At 41.3% G+C, this 21917-nt stretch overlaps 1 protein-coding gene across 1 annotated transcript in view; it reads left to right on the forward strand.

The window, feature by feature from the left end:
- Positions 1-5019: 5019 nt before the first annotated feature.
- LOC149303862 (syntaxin-1B-like) overlaps positions 5020-21917 on the forward strand; it is a 74508-nt gene continuing 57610 nt past the window's right edge. The window contains exon 1 of the mRNA XM_089480996.1: positions 5020-5283. Within this exon, the coding sequence (XP_089337122.1) occupies positions 5254-5283 (30 nt within the window). The 5' untranslated portion in view covers positions 5020-5253. The remainder of the gene's footprint in view (positions 5284-21917) is intronic.

The raw sequence follows: 21917 nt of genomic DNA on the forward strand, positions 1-21917 counted from the left end.
AGACTCTATTTTTTCTTCTTATCACAACCTTGTGAGTTAGGTTAAGCTGAAAGTAATGAACTTCTTGGTTGAGTAGCAGATTTGAATGTTTTTCCACAGTCTAAATCCAACTGTTAAACCATATTGTCTGTTTTGTTGCTGTCAAGACAAACACTTGTATACCAAACTGGAATCAGATTCACTGTCCTACCAAGTGGCTTCCAAATGTTCACTAGGAATTATCTGCATGCTTCAAATCTTTTTACCCTTAAGGGCTAGAAACTTGCTTATTTTTATTTTAAACTAAGATGCTCAGAAGTGCTCTCTGCATTGATGCCACTGACAAATGCACAGATCTCCTGGCTGTAACCACTCTTTGTGGTTACTGTATTGTGTCTTGACAATACAAGTATATCTCAATTAACAAAGTATATGTGTTCCTGGACATTACTTCTTTAATAGAAAATTTGGTACCAGAGGCAGAAATAAAAAAGAATAGGGATAGGTTCCTAATACAGTACCACAAAAAAGAAAGGCAGTTCAACATATGGTTCAGTAAACATTTTATTCAAAACTAACTGCATTCACATGTGAAGTGAAACAATCAGGTCAGGTAAGCCTTACATAAGTAAAGAAAATATATTGAATCTGGTAGCGATCACTTGAAAGCTTCTTCCAAAATGTGTCCAAGGATGACTTTTTATTTCACCAGCACTCACTTTCAGCATTTTGGTGGTGGTAGATATTTGCTTTTTTATCATGCTGGCCGGAGTTGGTGAGACAGGCTTATCTGGTTTACCCTTTTCTCTTTGTGTTGCTGTTCCCACTTGTTCAGTAAGGGATTCTGGAGGCATCTGTTGTCCACCTTCCCTGTTGTAGGTAGATACACATGGTTACAGTAGGACTGGATATAGAGTTAAGAATTAAGCTTCTTTCCTGGCTTAAATTTTGTGGATTGCATTGTTTATTGCAGAGCTGTTGCTGCAACCAAGCAACACAAGTCTGTGGTTCTGCAGCCATCCTTTACCATTTCCCCCATGTTGGTACTGCTAAAAAACACACCTTCCAGCTAGACAGAGGAGGGAATGGGGATGGGCAGTTGTAAAGAAGAATTTGTAAAAAGGAACTTCTTTGTCAAAGATGTTGTTAACCGAGGTAGGGCTGCATATGCAGTGCTGATGAGACTTAGCAGGCTATCTACCTTTCCCCTGTATTGCTGTTAACTTAATAAGGCACAAAATAGTTTACAGTGTAACAGCAGGAGTTGTGTATTTTGTGCCGCAGGCCGCCTCTCCTGCATGTGACATTAAAATATTTCCTCCTAAAATAACGTCTGAGAAACAGGAAAGCCACAAATCACTTTTAAAAAATTGCAACTGTAATGATAATCAGCTACTTGCAACCATCCTGCCTGGCTGGAGGATTCTGGAAGTTGTAGTCCCAACATAACTTTCCTGAGCTTTAATTTGAACAGTAACTGCAACTATAGTTTTTTGTGGGTCTTTCGGGCTATGTAACTGCAACTGTTTTTAAAGGTACTTTCCAAACTCTGCTCATTGCTCTCTGCTATTTCTGATCAGTAAAAATACACCCTGATATTATCAGGATACCACACAGTTGACAGCTGGTTTACCATTCAAGTCCACAGTCTAGAACAGATGTCGTCTCCATCAAGTGAATGAGCTAGCCCAGAACATCTGTCTTTGTGGAGCTGCCTTGTGTGTAGTAGTATTACAAATTTGTTTAAGACATCCTCATAAGGAGAGAAAAAACTTCAACAAATGTCTGGAAAAGCTGCCTTTCCCTATGCATCCACTGAAGACCATTTTGTCTGGTTTAGTTAACCTGGATTAGTTAACATACTTTGTACATTCATTTCTACTAACCATCAGGTTACTTATAGTAGGGGTTGAGATACCTGTGATCCTTTTCACACTTAGTGCTACCAAATCAGGCGACCTGATTTTTTCCTTCCATACACACACCTCTTTACATTTATCCCTGATGAAAATCATTTAATTAGTTTTGACCCAGTTCTCCAATCCTGAATCCTGTCATCGTGAATCCTGATTCTGTTTTCTGAGATTTTTGCCACCATTCCCCATTTGGTGTCATCTGCAGATCTGATGAGCATCCCTTCTATTCCTTCTCCAGGTGTTTTATAAAGATATAGAGCAGCAATTGTCACTTCTTTCCAGAATACCAAGGAACCACTGAGGAGCATTATTTGGCTTCAGACTGTCAACCAGCTACAAATCCATTGAATAATAATATCATTTAGTCTGCATTTCCCCAGCTTGTCTATGAGAATATCATGGGGAGCCTGTCAAATGACTTGTTGTTGTTGTTATTGTGTACTTTTAATTCCATTTCCAACATATAGCATATTCCTACCCCTTTCCTTTCAGTCCATGTTTATGCTTCAGGTGGAGATGCGTGAGATGCATTACTCTCTTAAAGTTTATCAAAGGGGAAAACTTTGAGTAGCTGCAGGATGCCTTTTGGTTGATAAGTCTACGAGCTCTCCATTTGGAAGCACCTGCCATAAATGGCTGGGTTCTTCATACCCCTTCCTTTCAGTCCACGTTTATGCTTCAGGTGGATATGCTGAGCTGCATTACTCTCTTTAAACATGGTGCACCATGCATATAAACACACCCTTCCTATATAGCTGTAAGTAATCTAGTGCAAACTCTGGATGTATGATCTATTTCCCAAACTTTCTACCTTTAACGATCCTTTCCTTCATAGACATGTTTAGCAAAAGAAAACTGTGTACCTAGGAGGGGATGCTGAGGCCTAGAACAATCCACTCTGATTCATACAGGGCCTTCACAAGGAGTTTTGGCCGTCACTGCTGCTGTGTGTCAATAGAGTGAGTGACGCAACACACTCAAACACCTCCTTTTCTACAACTGCTGATAGCAGATGAATATGGCTGAAATTGGAAAAAGCATTCCAGGGAAGCTTGTCTGCAACTGATTTCTCAAGCATTTCTCAAATTGGTCCCTTCCAGATGTGGCCACAAATGGCATAACAATGACACTCATTGTGACAATCTATACATTGCTTCCCTAAGGAGGGACCAAAAATGCAGGTAGCTGTGTTGATCAGTGTGTGTTTGTTATACACACCACTCACACCGACGCCAGGCTTCCCAAGAATGTATTTTCTCAGAACCAAGCAGAAAACACTTTCTCCCAAGCAACAGCAAAAATTACAGCTAAACACAAAGGTAACAGGAAAGCTTAAGTGGGGAAGACAGGTCACATTTCCCCCCTTTTCCTAATCAAAGTCCATCACTCTGGCCCTCTGTACCCTGGCTTCAGTACACCACTAATGGGTAGGCAGGGCTGCAGATGAGGGGAGTTGGAAGTCCAATACATGGGAGTGCAGTAGGTTGGAAAAGGCAGCTTTGATTTGTTGCATGCATAACAACCATAACTAATAATGCATGGCAAAAGCAGACATTTGTTTTCCTAGCCTATGCTTGTGGGTGAAAGGTGGAAATCATGATGACATGGGGAATTCTAAGGACAGAACCAACATGGTGGGCAAAAGGTCACACCCCTGTATTGTGGGTTAATTTGTCCAGAGTAACTGCCACTCTGTCATTTGTAACTAAACATTTCTCATAACCTTACATGTTAAAGGAATTAGCCATTCCTTGTTCTTTTCCCTTTTAATCACTTGATTCTGAGGTCAAGAAAAAAAATCTTAAAAGAGGAGATGGGAAAAACAGCAAAGCATCCTCTAATGCAGCTTTATATTGAAGCATGTTCCTGGTTGTCTTGGGCCACAAGGAGTAGCATGTAGTGAAGTGTCCTTTCCTTCCCAACCTCCTAGAAGACTAGTGAAATTTTTTTGCAGGCCTAGTAAATGTGTTTAGAAGGTGGCTGTACCACCTTAAAGAATAAATGCATTTCTTACAGCCTGTGTTTTCATATTGTTGTTAACTGCCATCAAGTCAACTTTGACTTATGGTTACCTTATGAATGAATAATCTCCAGCTTGCTCTAACCTCTTATTCAGGTTTCTTATTCTATACCAGCTGAACTGAAATTGTTCTGTAGCCATTGAGGTCAACCAAAATGGTGAAAGGTCTGGAAACCATGTCCTATGAGGAACGACTTACAGAGCCTGGAGAAGAGAAGGTTAAGAGGTGACATGATAGCCCTGTTTAGATATTTGAGGGGATGTCAGATTGAGGATGGAGCAAGTTTGTTTTCTGCTGCTCCGGAGACTAGGAAATGGAGCAGTGGATTCAAACTACAGGAAAAGAGATTCCACCTCAATGTTAGGAAGAACTTCCTGAGGGTCAGAGCTGTTTGACAGTAGAATACACTGTCTTGGAGCATAGTGGAGTCTCCTTCTTTAAATGTTTTTAAACAGAGGCTGGATAGCCAAGAGTTGGAGGGGGTCTGATTGTGCATGGCAGGGGCTTGGATTGCTTGGCCTTTGTGGTCTCTTTCAACTCTGATTTTATGCTCTTGGGCTGCATCCACACTGGAGAGATAACCCAGTTTGGCACTGCTTTAACTGCCCTGGCTCAAGGTTATGGAATTTTGGGAGTTCAAACTCCAACTTCCAGAATTCCATAACCTTACGCCAGGGCAGTTAAAGCGGTACCAAACTGGGTTATCTCTCCAGTGTGGATGCAGCCTCAGAATACCCTTCCTCCCCACTCCCTCCCCTGGAAGTAAATAAATCTGTGCAGTTGTGTGGTTGTGAAAGACTATGGCAAAGAATGTAATCTTAAATGAGTTCCCTGAGAGGAAGCAGTGATTCCAGGGGAAATTAGTGCCAGATCCAGGCAATGGAATCTTATGGGTGTTGCACCTGCCACCATCCCTTGCATAGGTTGCTCCCCTTCTCTGTGTCAGGGACTACAACTCCCATGGCACTTTGGGTGGGAGGGGGCCCAGTGAGCATGCCCAGCCTCAGGCTTCTGCTTCCCCCCCTCCTCCTCCTCTCCCTGCCTCCCTCCCCTGCATCCTCCCACCCTGCTCTGCTGCATCAGCACCAGCCTCTCTCCATCCTTAGAGCATCTTCCTCCTCCCAGCTTGGCTGAGCAGAGAAGCTCTGTTGTATCCATTTACTGCAATTGCCAGTAACCTCCCCCCTCTCTCCCCCACCCCCCAGCCTTCACCTACTTCTCCATCGCCACCTCAAAGAAGAGGGGCCCTTGCCAGCTGCCCTGTCTCTCTGCTGTGCCACAGAGGGAGGGTGGGGAAGAAAACCCACTGAGGACCAGCAGTCTCGCAAGGAAGCGCAATGAAGGATCGTACCCAGGAGCTGAGAAGTGTAAGATGCCATTTCTCTCTCTTTTCCTCTCCACCTGAGTGGTTGGGGCCGGGGGGGGGGGGGCTTTCCCACCTCTTTCCATCCATAGAAGGTGGGGAGATTACCACTATCTTTCCAATTTTTTAAAAATATTCCTCTCTCTATCTGCTAATTTTGATTTTTTTTAAAAAAAATTAATCCATCTCTAATAGGCAAGGACAGGGATAGGGAATTGGGGAAGGGTTGGGGAAGGAAGCAAAGGGTTTTGATTGTGAACTAAAGTGCTACTGGGATTAGTAGATGAGGATGCCTCCAGTTTCCAAAATGGGGGATAGTAGGACTTGGTTTGGGGAGAGGGCTCATCTCTCTGTAGCCAAGGAAAGGCAAGTGATGGTACCATTTTTTGGGTGGTGGGGATCTTTCCAGAGATCAGTGTTACATCTCTGTAGCTGGATGTGATGGTGGAGGGAGAATTTCAGTAGATCTCTCCAGTGTCCTTAAGTATTGGGGGGGGGGGGGAGATTTGGGGAGAACAAACATGCTAAGGTAGGTAAGACTGAAATCTTTACTTCTAAACCCCTTCCTCAAGTCAATATGTGTCTGTAGAAATGGGAGGGGGCTGTTGATTTTTATAGGTCACCCAAACCCTCCCTTCTCAAAGCAGGAATTGAATTGGTGACAAAGGATAAATTCTGAAATCATCAAATACTGTATTTCAGGTAGTATGTAAGGGGGGGGGGGGAAGGGACTTTGTCCCTCCTCTCCCTTTCATCACTTTGTTGGGAGAAGGATGGATAAATTTCCCCTCCTCTTCCTCTTTGTTGGGGGGGGGGCAGGAATGGCTGAAGGTTGAGTCCAAATGGATCTGATGGATTTTGTCTGAAGGGAAGAGAGTGTGTGGGGGAGGTGAGGGGAGAGAGAGTCATATATCCTACTATGTTAATGCTATTTTCTGATTAGCATAAAGGGATGAAAGTGATGTTACAGAGGAGACCAAGGAGGAAACCATTTCCAAGATCCTCCCCCCCACTGCTATTTTATAAGATAGCTCCTTCCATATGAACCTCTGTGTCCCTGTCTGCTCCCCCCTCCCACCCTCTTTCTGGTTTGCTGAGATAGGATGTGACTCTCATTTCTATTTAAGCCTGGAGACACACTGCAAATCTTTGGCTCCAGTGCCTTCTCTCCAGTTTCCCCCTCCCTTGACCATGGAGTCATTCATATAAATCTGTTTGCAGTCTGTACGTAAAGCAGTGAGAAATGACAGGTTGGTGGGAGGTAGGCAATGTGGGGTGACCAAATGGGAGGGATCCACTTGTTTGGAGCCATCTCCTGCTTTGTAGATCTCAAGTTGAGACTACAGTATTAAGTGATTTTTCATTTGTATGAGTAAAATCAAATCACTTTTCACCAATATGACATTTTTGACAGTTATGCTGCTGTTAGACCTTATGATCTATCCAGTTTCAACTTGTGTATGCTTTTCTGTGCAATCTTTTGTTTGAACATTAGAAAATACGTGCTTTTGAATGTGAGTGCGTGTGTGCCGCGTGAGAGAGCCGTCTGTGTATCTGTGCACCTGCTTGCCTGTGTCTGTATAGGGAAGAGAATTATGTTGTCCACTTATTTCTCTCTGTGTTTTCAGCATAGACTCATTTCAACAAAACAAATATGTTTTTGGCAGTGGTTGGGAGTCAGGGGGGGATGTGCACTGTTACTGGTACTATTTCCCCCAAATTATTTTGGCTTTATTTTCTGTTTATATGCATTTACAGGGTGCGCTTGCTTAGTGGTGAAAAAAATTATGCAGAATAAATATGTGACAGTGCTGTCCAGGGATTGAGGGATCAGAAAAAACAACACTCTCTCCAAATGATTCAGTTGCAACTCTGGTGAAATAATTCAGTGACCTTTCCCAGAATTGGATGGTACTTCCCTCCCCCTTTGAGTTTTGCCTTTCTCATTTAAGTGTATGTGTGTGTGTGTGTGGGGGAGGGGGGAGAGAGAGAGAGAGAGAGAAGAAAAGAGATGGTTAATATTCACCATTTGTTATATACTACCATCTGCAGATACAAGAGAGTTGAGCTATTCGTCCCCTCTTCCTTATTTTTGTAAAGTGTATGTGTGTGGACAGTTTCAGATTGAATGCAGCGACAATAAAGGCATTGTAATATGTGTGTGTGTGTGTCTATGTATACTGTGTGTGTATGTGTATAAATATATAGATATATGTATGCAGCTCCTCCCCTCTCCTCCTTTCTCCCTCCCCTTTATTCTGCATGGATTAAAAAAACAGACAGAATATTGTTGATGTGCATGCAGACTCCAGTTCTGGGAATATCTTTCAAGGATGCTTATATTGGGTGGCAGTGGTGTGATCCACCTCGGATCTGCGGAAGGCAAATTTTTAAAAAACACAACCCAAATAAAATCTTTCTCTCCTTACCCCCCACAAAGAAATTTTCTCTTTGCTAGCGGGCAGAGAATGGGTTCCAACATTTCTGCTTATCCTTCTGGCCGGGCAAGAGAAAATGGCATTTGCTTTATCGTTGGCGCATTGTGCATTGGAGGGGGGGTTATGATGGAGGAGATGGTTTTGCTGCAGGAGCCAAAGGCTGTGTGTATGTCTCTCTCTCTCTCCCCCCCTCTCTCTTCTCCTTTCTCCCCCTTTCCTTCAACCCCCCCTTCTCAGTGTTGTTCATGTTGGTAGCTGAATGCAGTAGAATAGAAAGCATGCACAAGCACTTATAGAGAAAGAGACAGAGAGATATGTGTGTGGGGGAAGAAAGAACAGTTATAAAAACATGTGTGTTGGCAGAAAGGAGGGGGCTGGTAATACCAAAGGTGGTGGCAGTCAATCTAGTGAAGGGTGGGAGAGGAAAATGCACCCCTAAGGCAGTCAGGAGAATGCGTGAGCTTGCAGAATCCTACAGTCCTCAGTCATATTACTCAGCCCCTGAAAGTAGAGGAAAGATTCCTTTGCAAGGTTGATAAACCAGAGGAAACGCGACCCCCCTGTTGCAAAGTCTGTTTCTTTCTCTGGGCTGTTTCAGTCCACCCTGGTCTCTGTAGGGGTCCAAAGCTTCAGCAAAGTGCATCCAATAGATAAGATGAATTGGTACTAAATTTCTCCCTTCCCCACATTGTGCCCTAAACAATAAAAAGAGAAAAGGAGAAGGGAAGGCTCTTCAATACTTCTGAAAAGACACTAATGTCCAGGTTTTGGAGAATCTCCAAGGAAAGGGGTTTCCACAGTTGTGGAGTAGCCACAGGTTCATTGCAGTAGGCTTGATTGCAGTGGATCAGAAGCAACAGTTGTTCTGGGGAGGAAGAGACCCTCTTACACACACACACACACACACACCAGATTAAGCCTGCTTTGAGATCCCAAGAGACCCATAAAACAGTCACCCCTTGCAGCTCCCCCTGGTTTCTAGCTCTTCATTAAGCGTCAGTAGTGTTTGAGGAGCAATGCAGAGCATTGACCAGATTGGAGAGGTTCAGGAATTGAAATGTGAGGAGCGAGGCTCAGGTGGAGAGAATCAGGTAACAAGTAGAGATGTATGTAAACTGAGATTTTGTTGAAGGTCTTGAAGAGGGACTTGAAGGAGGAGAGAGATGGGGCATGGTGTTTTGGAGCTTGGCAGAAAGAAGGAAACAAAGCAGGGCCATACTGCAGAAGAAAGTGTATAAATTTTTTAAAAAGTAAGGGATGTAAAGGAGACAGATGGGCAAAAGAGATAGAATAAAATGAATATTGATTCATTTTTCTGTTATCTGAGAAACATGTACCTTACTTTTCTTTACTAAACATAAATTTGAAGAAATTTACAATTAAAAAAAGCATAAAAACAACCCCCTCCCAATAGTAAAGACAATAAAAAGATTTAAATCCCAGGTCAATAGTGGCAAGAGCAATTCCAGGAGTGATAACAGTAAAAAAAAAAAATGCTGCAGTATTATAGAATCAGACAAGCCAAATACATTTCGAATAGGAGACACCCCCCCCACCGCCCACGGTGTTTGAGGGAGTAATGTTAGATCTCACTGGGGAGAGCATTTTACAATGCTGGCATTACTACTGAGAAGGCTCTGTCTCTGAAAGCTCTGCCCATCTGGTCCCCTAGTTTCATAGGTACCCACAGCAAGGTCTTGGATGTAGAATGAAGTGTACACATAAGTAGATACAACAGTAGACAGCCCTTAATATACGCTGGTCTCAACCCAGTAGGAACTTAGATATTAAAACCAGAACCTTCAGTTTAATCAGAAATAGCCAGACAGTGCTGCCTGAAGAAAATCAGACTAATATAATAGGTTCTACCCAGCCAGTTCCATCCAATAATCTAGCAGAAGCATTGTGCGATAATTGAAGTTTCCATGTTTTTAAAGAACAGCTCCTTGTAGAGGTTGATAATAAATAATAATAATAATAATTTGTTTTATTTATATACCACTATTCCAAAGATCATAGCGGTGAACAGCAAGTAAGCTAATTAGCAAGTAAGCTAGACAGTAGTCTAGCCTGGAGGTTACCAGAACATGTATGTGCAAGGGCCAATTTATCTAGGAAGAATTCAGAGATATAACTGTGTTAGTCTGGAATATTGTTCAGGGGGATCTTATATCAGCATTGAGACTTCTTTCACACAATTAGGAGATTACTACACACGGCTTTTAAACCACAATTAGAACACCCCAAAAAGAGGCTCTGGCAATACTTAGGCCTGTTACAGACTGCCAAAATAAAGCTGCTTCAGGTCTCTTTGCAGGTATGCTATTTAAATGATGCATGGGTCCTAAGAGTCCAGAGGTCGTGCCAAAGCCACACTCAATTCCTAAGCACTGGAGTGCAGCTTTGGTGTAGCTTCCGGATTCTTAGGATGCATGCATCATTTAAACAGCATATCTCCAAAGAGACCCGAAGCAGCTTTATTTTGGCAGTCTGTAACAGGCCTTATTGAACAATGTTAGCTTTACCTGTAGCCTGAATCTCCCAAGCATGATTTGTCAGGGATGATGGGAGTTGTGGCTCTTCACCTCTGGCCTGGAACTCACCACCTGGTTGTGCACCACGCTGACCAGTTTTGGCCAGTTGTTATATCTTTGCAAGAGTTGCAGAGAACAGGCTGAAGACCCCGACAAACTCTCCAAGCCTTCTCACTCTTGTTTCCACAGAAGTCTTCACCAGGGTCCTGCTGGTTCTTGTAGCTTCACCCAAGACACCAGACAACTCAGTAGTCTTATATAAAAGATCTACTTTATTCTATTATATACACATCTCCACAACAATACTCAACTCCTCACTCTCCAATCCACTACTACTACCCACAAAACACACTGGGATTCATAGTCATTATTATAGTCAAAGCACGGTACCACCCACTGTGGTCTGTTTCCACCCAGTAGGCGTGTACATCATTCCCATTGGTTCTCTAGTTTCTATCCAGATTAGATGATTTCATCATCTCAGCCTTGATCACTTTACAATTGTCAGGTGTGTTCAATTATTCACTATGCATTTCTTGTCCTTGGCACTCAGTACTTGTTAATTGTATTACCATGTACACCTGTGTGGTTCTCCATTGGCTTCTGCTGAGTCACTCTGACTCTCACATACATGTTTTATTTCACTTACTGTATATCCCATGTGGCTTTTTCCTTAACATGATTATGGTGTCCCTTTTCATTGATGGGAAAACCCATCAGTGAGCTCACAATCACACTAATCCCCAGTTATAAAATGTCGCTGCCAGGGTAGTTGTGTTATTGGCAGTCGCATAGTGTTAGTGTCCCCTGTCTCCTCCCCCCGCCACCTTGCTATTTCCAAGCAGCCTGATTATCTTTATTTCCCCCCTATTTTTTTTTTAAAAAACCTTCAATCACAGTAGCAGAGCTCCAGAATTGCAAGAAAAAGTAAAAATAAAAATAAATAAAAATATAATACCCCCTCCCCCCAAGACATAGGGCATAGGACAGGGAAATGGGCTTAAGGGGGAGTCAGGAAGAAAGTGTGATGGTGGCGGCAGCCTCAGTCACATGATTGTGCAAATGTGTGGCAATGGCTATTATACAAACAGGTACAATTCCGTTTTCATTGACAACACGACAGTGGCAAGAACAGGCCTTGTGCAGTAAAAGGTATTCAAAGATGCTACAAGATCCATTTGCATACTTACCTAGGAAGAGTCATAGCTGGCTCACCATCTGAATATGGTGACAAGCCCTCATTGCTTAGTTCAGATGGTAGGGAGGGCTATCTGCAGGCTGGTACCTCCCCCTTTGGCCATGTATGATTTTTTGATGAACTTTTGTCTAAGAACAATTAAAAGCCTATTAATTCCTACCTGTCTGTAAAAAAGGTCACCCCCAAATTAAAAATAATGGAATACACGATTTTTCCATAGAAACAACATAGTAGCCTATGTATTTATCACATAACGAACATGTACTGTTGTACTACAAATATTTAAACATTAAACCTTTACAAAAACCAACATTTTTTCAGTACTTATTACTTAAGATGAACTGTAGTTGCAGTTTGTCCTTGTCTTTGCAAACCTCTTTCTGGGCACTGATTACTTCTTGGTATTTCTATAACTGATGGCTCCTGTTTCCAGTGATTTGTCAGTGTTTGCAGAGCTTTATTGTAAGGTGTCAGTACTGCAGACAAGTTTTCAAAATCACTTTCATTATATATTTGATCTGTGAGCCAATAATCTGCCCATTCATACAAAATAAATCTGCAAACTTTCTGCAAAAAAGGTTTTGTTGATGATATTGAAATAAACACCAGGATAGCAAGAATTGCTCTTGAATTCTACCTGGCATTATTGATGTTCAGGATTTTGTGAAAGTTGATGAAAGGAAAATTACCTTTTTCTTCATACAATCGGAAACCCCGTGTTACATGAAACAAAAACTTCATATCGTCTCCCCATCCTGATATATCTATGATTTTATCTGTACCATTAACAAACTGTTAATAAAATAAAATAGTTCTATAAATGTATAAACTGTAAAATTATGAATAACGTATATAATTACGTATATTGTATACTTGTATAGCCACTTATACAATACATACTACACTACATAATATACCTCGTATGCACTAATACTGTGATATGAATTTTTGATTTGAGAGTGACCTTTTTAAAAAACTTAGGGGAATTAACACTTTTTTAATTTGTTTTTAAGCAAAAGTTCATCGATTTATGATACAGGAAACATTTTTTTAAAAGTTCAACTTTCATATGCCTAGGTCACTGGTAGATTTTCAAAGTCAAAGAAATTTAATGTCCATTTGCAATTCAAAGAAGATATTTCCTTGGAATCAGCATGCCTCCTTCCTTTGTGAAGCCACAGGCTCCTATATAGGTAGAGAACACTGAATTTCTCAAGAGGTCTTCATGTTTTGCATCAGAAAAACTTTAGGTGGTGTAGAGACAAAGCATGCCAATCAGTTCCAATATAAGAAAAAAAATGCTTTACCTTTGTTGGAGGCAGAAGCCTCAGATGGCAAGGTCCCAGTGCACTGGCTCTTTCCATATGATTCCCCTGTGACAGCTGTGTTGGCCATATAGCAAATCCAATAACAGCCAAACAATTATACCTTTATTGGGCCAATCAAAATGCACAATTACATGTTGCAAGCTTTCAAAGTCACACTACAGCAAGTGAATTTTAGGGGGGAATGCATGATATATAGGAAAAGGCACATTTTTTGCGGGGGGATGTACAATTCAAATGTAATTTTAGCACAGTTTTAGCAAAAACACATGGAAAACTCGACAAGAACAGACTTGGAATGAAAGATGCAAAACTGATATGGATTAGAGATAAACTGTTTTGTACCTTGCTTCTAGGAGGCAAGCTCCAGTGGATCTTGCATTTTAAATAAACCTGTCCAGGATTCTACTCTAAAGGGTGCTTCTTTAATATAAACTTAAAACAGATTGGTGGATCATTGGGAGGTGCCATTTTTAAAGGGTCAACAGTGTGTTCTTCTAAAATTACACCTTCCAGAGTCCCTTGAGGCCAAGAAGGGGAAACATGCTGGTCAAGCTAATTGGTAAAGCCATTTCAATATGGAATGTAGATGTGTCTGATCCATGCCCCAGATTAGTTGTTAATTTGTGGAATTTCTTACCAACGGATAAAAAATGCAAACAGACGGGTTGCAAGAAAGTCCTATAGTGCTGCCTGCTTGTTTTTGCTGAAGAAGGAAGATGAAGAGAGCTCAAAGCAAAACACTCTTTATATGTTAGATATCTAGTTATAGGTTACTGAAATTGGAAAGAAGATGGTTTTATAAGGAATGGTACATACAGGTGACCTCCCAAGAATCACTCTGATTGATGGATGTGGAACATCTTCTACTAGTGAGAAATGTTACATCAGAGACAGGAGCCTAGAAAGGGTCACTTTGAGGAAGGAAGCTGCATCCTTCCTCTGGAAGCCCCATTCCCTAACCCCAAATTGTGAAACACTAGCTGATCTTTGGATGGGAAAGGAAATACTGTGTAGTATTTCTTTTGCATTCTAGGCTTGAGCTAGGCAGGTTCTGAGGTTAAATCCTAGTGAGCCCCATAGTTAAATCCTGAGAAGAGTTTTTATTTATCTATGGTACGGGACAGATCGCCTGAAAAGGACGGCCTGCTGGCAGCCTAATATCCTCTGAAGGGAAGCCGCAGCCACCAAACTGCATGAAAAACAACCTGGAAAAACTGGGTTCTTTTTGTGCTGCAGGGCCGACATGTGGATGCCGCATGGCGCTTATGTAATAATGGCAGTGCCCGTGTACATGGGGCGCCGCCATTGTTACAGCACTGGACTGTGTTAGGGTTAGGGACCGTGCGGTTACCGCACGGTCCCTAACCCTAAATTGGTGCCAGCACGGCGTGTTTGTGTGGTCTGTACCACACCATAGTCACCATTACAGCTTTACAAATGACTGTACAAAATCTGTGGTCCAACTAATGTTGTTTACTTGCTGTTTGAATACAGTTAACTAAATAGTTTATGGTGAACTGTTGATTTACAGGACATGATCTGTACTTTACATGAGTGACCACCAGTCTCGTGGCTCTTTCAAGTCTGATTCAGTGCCCTGTCTGTACTATCCATGCATAGAGCCAGTGCACTGGTTTTGATGTAACATTTGAGACCATATTTTACAATAATGAGAATTTGGCTTGAGCACAGCTTCCTCTTCTTCTTCTGCAATCATGAGGAATTTGGGAAAAGCTGCTTTTGTTTTACGATTAATTTCAGTTTGCCATGTTATCTGAAGTCACATTAACTATAGTTAATATAACCATAGATTGTTGAGAAATGTTGGTTTGTTTTAACAAACCCTAGAAAATTAACTACAAACTTGGAGTTCAGACATAACACTAAACCATGTTTAGTCTAAAATGGAAACAGAGGTTTCCAGCTTTTGTGGCTGAGTTAGAAGTAGAGGAAAGTGCATGAGCTCAATGATTCATTGTCCACTGTGGTGGCTCGTGGTCTGAGCAGGGGTGGACATCTCATTCCAGCACCGCAGGCTGGCCACAGATCACTGATATTGTCAGTATAATGCTAATGCTAAAACCATGATTTAGTGTTGCATGCCAATACTCTTAGTATCAGTATAGCCACTTGTTCTGTTTTATTGGTTTTCAAGTGGTGGCTGATGACCAGACCTCAGTGGGTTATACCTGGACCATCACAGTCATTCTCTTTCTTCTCTTTTCAATTTCTTTAAAAATGTTATAAAAGAGGAAAGGAGAGAGTGAGGGAAGACACAGAGAAAACATGGGAATAACCAGACCCATTTAATAAATTATTAATACTGTAGTAGGTCTCTTACTGTTAAATGAGATTAAATATGGGGATTCCAGTATTTTACTTATTGAACTGTCTGATCTTTTGGGCTATTTAATGCCCAAAATGGTCCTAGGTGCAGCAGAGGAGGAATGGCCAAACATCTGTCATCTTGAAGGGCATTCTGTTTTTTTTATTGTGGTTGAGGAATAGTGGTAGAAAGACAGTCACCATCATGTGCATTCTACATGCAAAATAAAAAAGAGAAATGAAATTTCAAGTTTAGCATATCTTAGTGTCTTGGAAGAAGAGAGCTGCCATAGTTCACTGGCAGAGAATACATAATTTTCATAAAGAAAGCCCTTTCAGCTCAAAGGATCATAGAATCATAGAGTTGGAAGAGACCACAAGGGCCATCCAGTCCATCCCCCTGCCATGCAGGAACTCAAAATCAAAACATCCCTGACAGATGGCCATTCAGTCTCTGTTTAAAAACCTCCAGAGATCTTAATTAGTTAAACTGGGAAAGATACTTACTTGCTTGAGGCTTTGGAGAGTCAGTTCTTGTCAGAGTAGATGGGCTAATAGCCTAACTTGGTTTATAGTGTCTTCAGAAGTTCAGCTTCTCTTCAGATACTGAATGCTGTATTCAGTACCAAATTACATGTTAGTATCATATAATTACATATAAATGATAGGAAAAAAACACAGCCTTACTTTGGTGTGTGTGTGTGTGTTGAAAGGAATGTATTATTTCTCTATTATCTTCTTACACTTTTTATACCATCATATTTTCATTCTCAGGTGTCTGTCCACATACCGCTAGAGGTAGACATAATCGTCTCATGTACTCATCTACTCATTTTCCACGGAAGTAGTTCTCTTCTTCTATAGTAAACCCACTAGATTCTGATAGACTCCTTATACATTACCAAAGTTCTTGGCAGCATCCTCAAGTTGTCATGAGACTTGCTTAAGGAATGTGAGACATTCAAGTAGTCATGAGTTCATTCTGTCTAGTTTGCTTTAATTTCCAAGCACCCAGGGCCTATTTGAGCCAGCATTTATAAGAGGGTTGAAGTTTAATCAGAGCTCTGTGGATCATTACCAATGTGACCTAGAAGGAGTTTTAAAAAAAGGATGCACAAGTGATTGGCCTCCATCGCATAGTATTTCTGGGTAATGCCATGAACAGTTAAGGTGCTCAGTTCCAATTTGGACAGAAACAAGAAAGAGCCTTGTGGTTCCTCGAAGGCCATCAAATGCATGATGCCATAATAAGTTTGTTAGTTTTTTTTTACAGTGCTGCAAAACTATTTTTGTTGCAACACTCAAACACCACTATTTTTGTGGCATGGCATGAAATTTAACATCTTAATGTTCTTTTCCCATTCTGCAAACAAGATTCAAGGCCTCAAGGGACTTACAAAATTCTCTAGTCCCCTCTGCTTTTCCATTTCATTCTAACCATTTTCTTCAAATATCTAAATGACTCAAAATCCCAAATCAAGGCAGCATGGCAAATTATGTAAATATAATGGATTACAGTGCCATTAGAACTGAGCCAATAGCCCTTATTCATTTTACAAGACTGTATCTTGCTGTGGAAGGGAATTTCCCAAACTGAAGAAGGGACTACTGTTGCTGGTAAAAGGAGAAATTGCCAGATCTCTGAGAAACTGTTGAGCTCAAGTAAATGCAGAAACTAAATTCTGAGCACTGAGGTAATATTCAGTTGTATTCTTGATTTATTCAATTTTCCTTCTACCCTCTTTCCAAGAAACTGAGAGCAGCATACATGATGTTCTCTACTGTCAGTTTGTTTTTTTCATCAATCCAATGAGGCAGGTTAGGATGAAAGAAAGTGATGGTTTGAGGTTTCACGGCTCAGCCAAGATCTCTCCTGATTCAAGTCCAATACTCCATCCATTATATTGGGTCTCAGAGAATGAGTGTGATGTAATGGTTTGAGTACAACTCTGGAAACTGGGGTTTAAATCCCTGTTTGGCCATGGAAGCCCACTGTATGACCGTGGGCAAGTCTCACTCTCTCAGTTTCAGAGGAAAGCAAAGGCAAATCCCCTCTGATCAAATCATGCCAAGAAAATCTATGATAGGTTTGCTTTAGGGCAGGGGTAGGCAACCTGTGGCCCGCAGGCCGGATGCGGCCCGGCGAGGCCTTGGGACCGGCCCCAGCCTGGTCCTGCCGCCGATTGCCGCCGGGGCCTTTGGCCTCTCGTGCGCAGGGGCAATTGTCTATAGAAGCCTCAGAAACATGCATTTATATTAACATTTTTTAAAAAATCAGCAAATTTTTTTCACGTGTCCTCCACTTTTTTTAAAAAAGTGTACACAATTTGAAAATTTTGTCCTACATTTGTCCTGGTTTATTTATTTATTTAAATTTTAAAAAAATTATTTAATAATTTATTTTTTTGGCTTCGGCCCTCCAGTTGTCTGAGGGACAGCAACCCGGCCCCCGGCTCAAAAAGGTTGCCTACTCCCGCTTTAGGGTCACCATAGGTTGGAAGCAACTTGGAGGCACACAACAACAACATATTGGGTCTCAAGAGCAATAGAAGAGCAGCTTTCTATTAGTTATCTCCGTTTATTTTGAAGAAGCTTTTGAGAAGTTGCTCTTGAAAAACCAGTGCAAAAACTGAATTTGGGCTTGGGCCTCCTTAGAATCTCAGCACCCACATTAGAAACAAGAAAGCTTGCTTTCTTAAGGCTCCAAAAGAAGAGATTGAAAGTGCATGGACCACTTCACGAGCCTTTCTGATATTACTTCATCTTTACTGGAAAGTCAGATCATCTCCTCCATTTGCACTGAAGTGCCGAGCTTCCATGAAAGCGGCCCATAATATGGTTTCTTTTAGGGACGTAGCTAGGATTTTAGGAAGGGGGGGTCCAGACTAAGTGCCACCATTATAATGCGGCTTGGGTGCGGCGGTGCAGCAGCACATACCATTCATTTTTGTCATGGAAGGGGGGGTCCGGACCTGAAGAAACCCCTCCCGGCTACGTCCCTGTTTCTTTCCAAGACAGTATGCCCATGTCTCAGACTTGAGACAATGGAGGACATGAGAAGGAGTCATGTAAGAATGAGCCCCAATGTACAGTAGTAGTCTTCACAGCACACAGGAGGTATCAGCAAGCAATCTCAGAAGCTAGGAGGATGGATGACTTGAACAGTTAGATCATGAGGTGGGGCTTCCTTGCCCCTTGTGGAACTCTGACTAGCAGCTTAAATTATGCAAACTAAGCACAGTTGCATAATTTATGCAAGTTGCGCAATCCAGCATTTTCCTTGACGGAGAATTTAGCAGGGAATATACCCAGAGTTGGATATTATCTTGCCTGGACCAGTGGTTATTGTTGCCTTCTTCTCTCTTGTTCCTCGTTCAATAACCCAGTCCATCACCTCTCTAGTCTTGTGTGTGCCTTTAAGGTGACATCTGTCCATCCACCATCTATCAGCAAAATCTCAGCAGCTCCAAATACTTAGAGAAAAACAAGGCACCGCACCCATACTTCCTATTTCAGCAGATGAGACTGGATAAGCTTGTGCAAAGACTGTTTTTAATTCTTTTTTGTGGTTCCTGTGCCTTCAGGGTGTATGCTGCAGCCTTTCCACCCAAGCCTGTCTTTTCAGATATGAAGCAAAATGTTGTGTGTCTGCCTGTTTTCTTCTCACCCCCATTCTTTTAAAAATGAAAGGTTTTTTTTTTAAGCATAAGCACTGGTTATGTTTCAGTGGAGGAAGTTAGCAAAGGAGACATTCTGGTGGCATTTAAAATATAAATGCTCTTCTCTCCTCCGCCCCAACCCACCCCCATGTGTCTTCATAAAACAGACACATATGCCCCCAACATCATTTTGAGAGAGAAATGAAAGTACAAGAATACAAATGTTTTTCTTCCAAAGAAGGAAATAAAAAGAATGAGAAAGGTAAAAGGGAAGGTAAAAGGGAAATGAACAAATGAATCTTAGTTTTTCCTTGAAACATTCAAAAAACAGAGCCATTGCTGTTCTTAAAAAATGTACTTTACTCATTAGAAAGTGCCAGGTTTTCTCATTGTGAAATGCATCAGACTGTCCAGTCCAGTTTCTCTGTGCAGCAGTAGGATGTAGGAAGGTTTTTTTCCCTTGTTCTGTACTAATTCAGGTAGGAGGAGACTGAATAGCTAAATACTAGAATTCTTATTTATTTATTTATTAGAGCACTTATATCCCGCCCTTCAGCCCTAAAGGTTATCAGAACAGCAGAAAGCTAGTATGGAAAGGAAAAGGATCACTTTAATCTTAATCTTAAAATACTATTTTTCCAGGTGCAGGGATCATTCCTCTACCATGAGAATGGTAGCCTGAAATAACCCAGTCCAGAAAAAGCTTTGTTTCATTCTGTTTTATTTGTAAACTGCATTTGTGTCTGTATAAAGACATATAAAACATTTTTATATGGAGTTCTAGCCAGAACCCATGCTTTTTTCCTCAGGATGCTCTGTTTCATTTTACCTGTTTTGCGGGATTTTATTCCAATGAATGTGCTGCTTTTAGTTCTCACTCAGCATGTTCACTCCGCTTTAGCCTCATTTGAGATGTTGCATTTACTTCTTCTCATAGGCCTGAAATAGATGGGCAAAAAGCACCGGTTTCGGGCTACGTTGGGGGCATGATCTTTATATGACACACACCTCAAAAGCAGCTGGAAACCACACCAAGCCTATGCCAACCTGGAAAAGGCGGCACAAAAAGGAGTGGACTAAATCTGCTCCTGCTGGTGGCTGGGTTCAGGACTGTGGCGGCGGCCTGCTTCAGAAGCAGGCCCATGTGGTTGCGGCAGTTTCGGCCCAATCGGGGCCGGCTTGATCCTTTTGGCCTGCCTGTTTCGGGCCATAGTCTCCCGTCTGAAAATCAAGGAGTAACTCTGAACATGAGTTTACGTCCCTCTTGTTTCTCTGTAGACAGTACAGTCCTTTGAATGCAACCCTCTTAGTGTTTGCCAACTGAGTTCACTATTCTGTGGAGTAAATGATTGCTTTCTGCTAAGCCTGGGCAGTATGTCCCACTAAATCCAGTGCTGTGATCACTAGACTTTCCTCTGATTTTTTAATATTTATTTTTTGACCATTTGTATCCTATCTTTTGATACCAAAGGATTCTCAGAGAGATTTACAAACAAATAATTGATAGTAAAGAATTTAAGAATTATATACACATAAATTATAAAAATATATGTAAACAAATAAACACACACACACATATATCCATATATAAGTGCTTATACATGTTTATGATAGGTAAACATATATATGTTTTTATGTAAAAACTGTATAAGTACATTAGATAAGTACACAAAGGTGGGATATGAAGGATACAAAATAAATATAATAATAAATTGCCACTGCAACATTGGTTATGGTGGAACCTTTAAAATTGCTCTCATCTGTGTGTGTTTGCGTTTGATGGATAGATGAGGCTGGAGACAGACAAACATGAGAGGTATAAATAATGAGAGATGCAGCAAATAAGGCTGAGAATGAAATGAAGTGCTCTAGAGAGCATCTGTGTGTAGTTTGCAATCCTGAACATCCTTACAAATGAGTTTAAAATTGCTCTCATCTGTGTGTGTTTGCGTTTGTGCATGTGTGTTGTATGTATATGTATGTGTATATCAGATATACATATCTGAAAGTAGCAATCAAATAAAAAAACATAATTATTAGAAGTATAACTATTCTGTATAGTGGCACAACATTAACTTGCCCTCAGAGCCTTCATTAACACCATGTCTTCATGGTTCCTTTCTTGGTGAAAACTGAGCAGCAGACTGAAGGCATGTCTTTCCCTTTGGAGAAAATTCTACAGTTCTGGTACTGTGATGGGAAAAATTCTGTTCCATATATGCACTGAGGAAAGAGCATGGAGCAGAGCCTCAGATTTTTTGTTTCTCAGGTAGGTGCTCAGGTAGATCACTGTGGTGGTGATCAGATAGCTAACTCTGGTAGATTAGGTAGATCACATTGGCTTTGGAGCTCAGAGACATTCAACTGAGCTTTGAAAGAACCAAGTAACCAGTCCAGGTTGAATAATAGCTTAGTCAGATTCTCTGTGCAGCAAACCCCAGGTAGAAATTTGACTGCTGCATTTTGGAGCAATTGAAATTTCTAAACACGTTCCAAAAGCAGCCCCATGTAGAGCTTCTTACAGTAGTCATTGCATGAAGAAAACCTAAGGGAATATTGAAAGCAACTAGACAGAACTGCAGACAAGTAGGCTCTGAATCTTTAAGCAGATACAGCCAAGCAATGGAGCTGTGAGCCTATAGTCCAGGAGATTGTGAGGCTGTAATCCTTCACCTCTTGCTGGATTATACCTCCAGTCCTCCCTTCCCATTGATCATACTGACTGTGGCTGGTTTAGCTGGAGTCCAAAACATCTGGAAGGCCACATAGCCCTCATCTCTGCTGTAAATATTTTCCTGAGAATAAGATCCATTGAACTCAATTGGGCTTATATGTGTGGGCTTATACTGTTAATTAAAATATATATATTTTAAAGTGTCCGAATAAAAGAGATAGATTTATGACTGTTCATTATTTCAACTTCCACTTTTCATTTTAGCCCTACCTTGGATTTCACCGATCCAAGCTCTCTTACTGAGAATGGTAGAAGATGAAAGGTTTATGACAGCTTTATCATGATCTCTCTTTGATCAGCCTGTTAATGACATAGGCCTGTTACAGACTGCCAAAATAAAGCTGCTTCGGGTCTCTTTGGAGGCATGCTGTTTAAATGATGCATGCATCCTAAGAATCCGGAAGCTGCACCAAAAGCTGCAC

The sequence above is a fragment of the Sceloporus occidentalis genome, unplaced genomic scaffold (assembly GCF_023333645.1).
Source record: "Sceloporus occidentalis isolate IW3139 unplaced genomic scaffold, rSceOcc1.0.p SCAF_14, whole genome shotgun sequence".
NCBI classification, from domain to species: domain Eukaryota; kingdom Metazoa; phylum Chordata; class Lepidosauria; order Squamata; family Phrynosomatidae; genus Sceloporus; species Sceloporus occidentalis.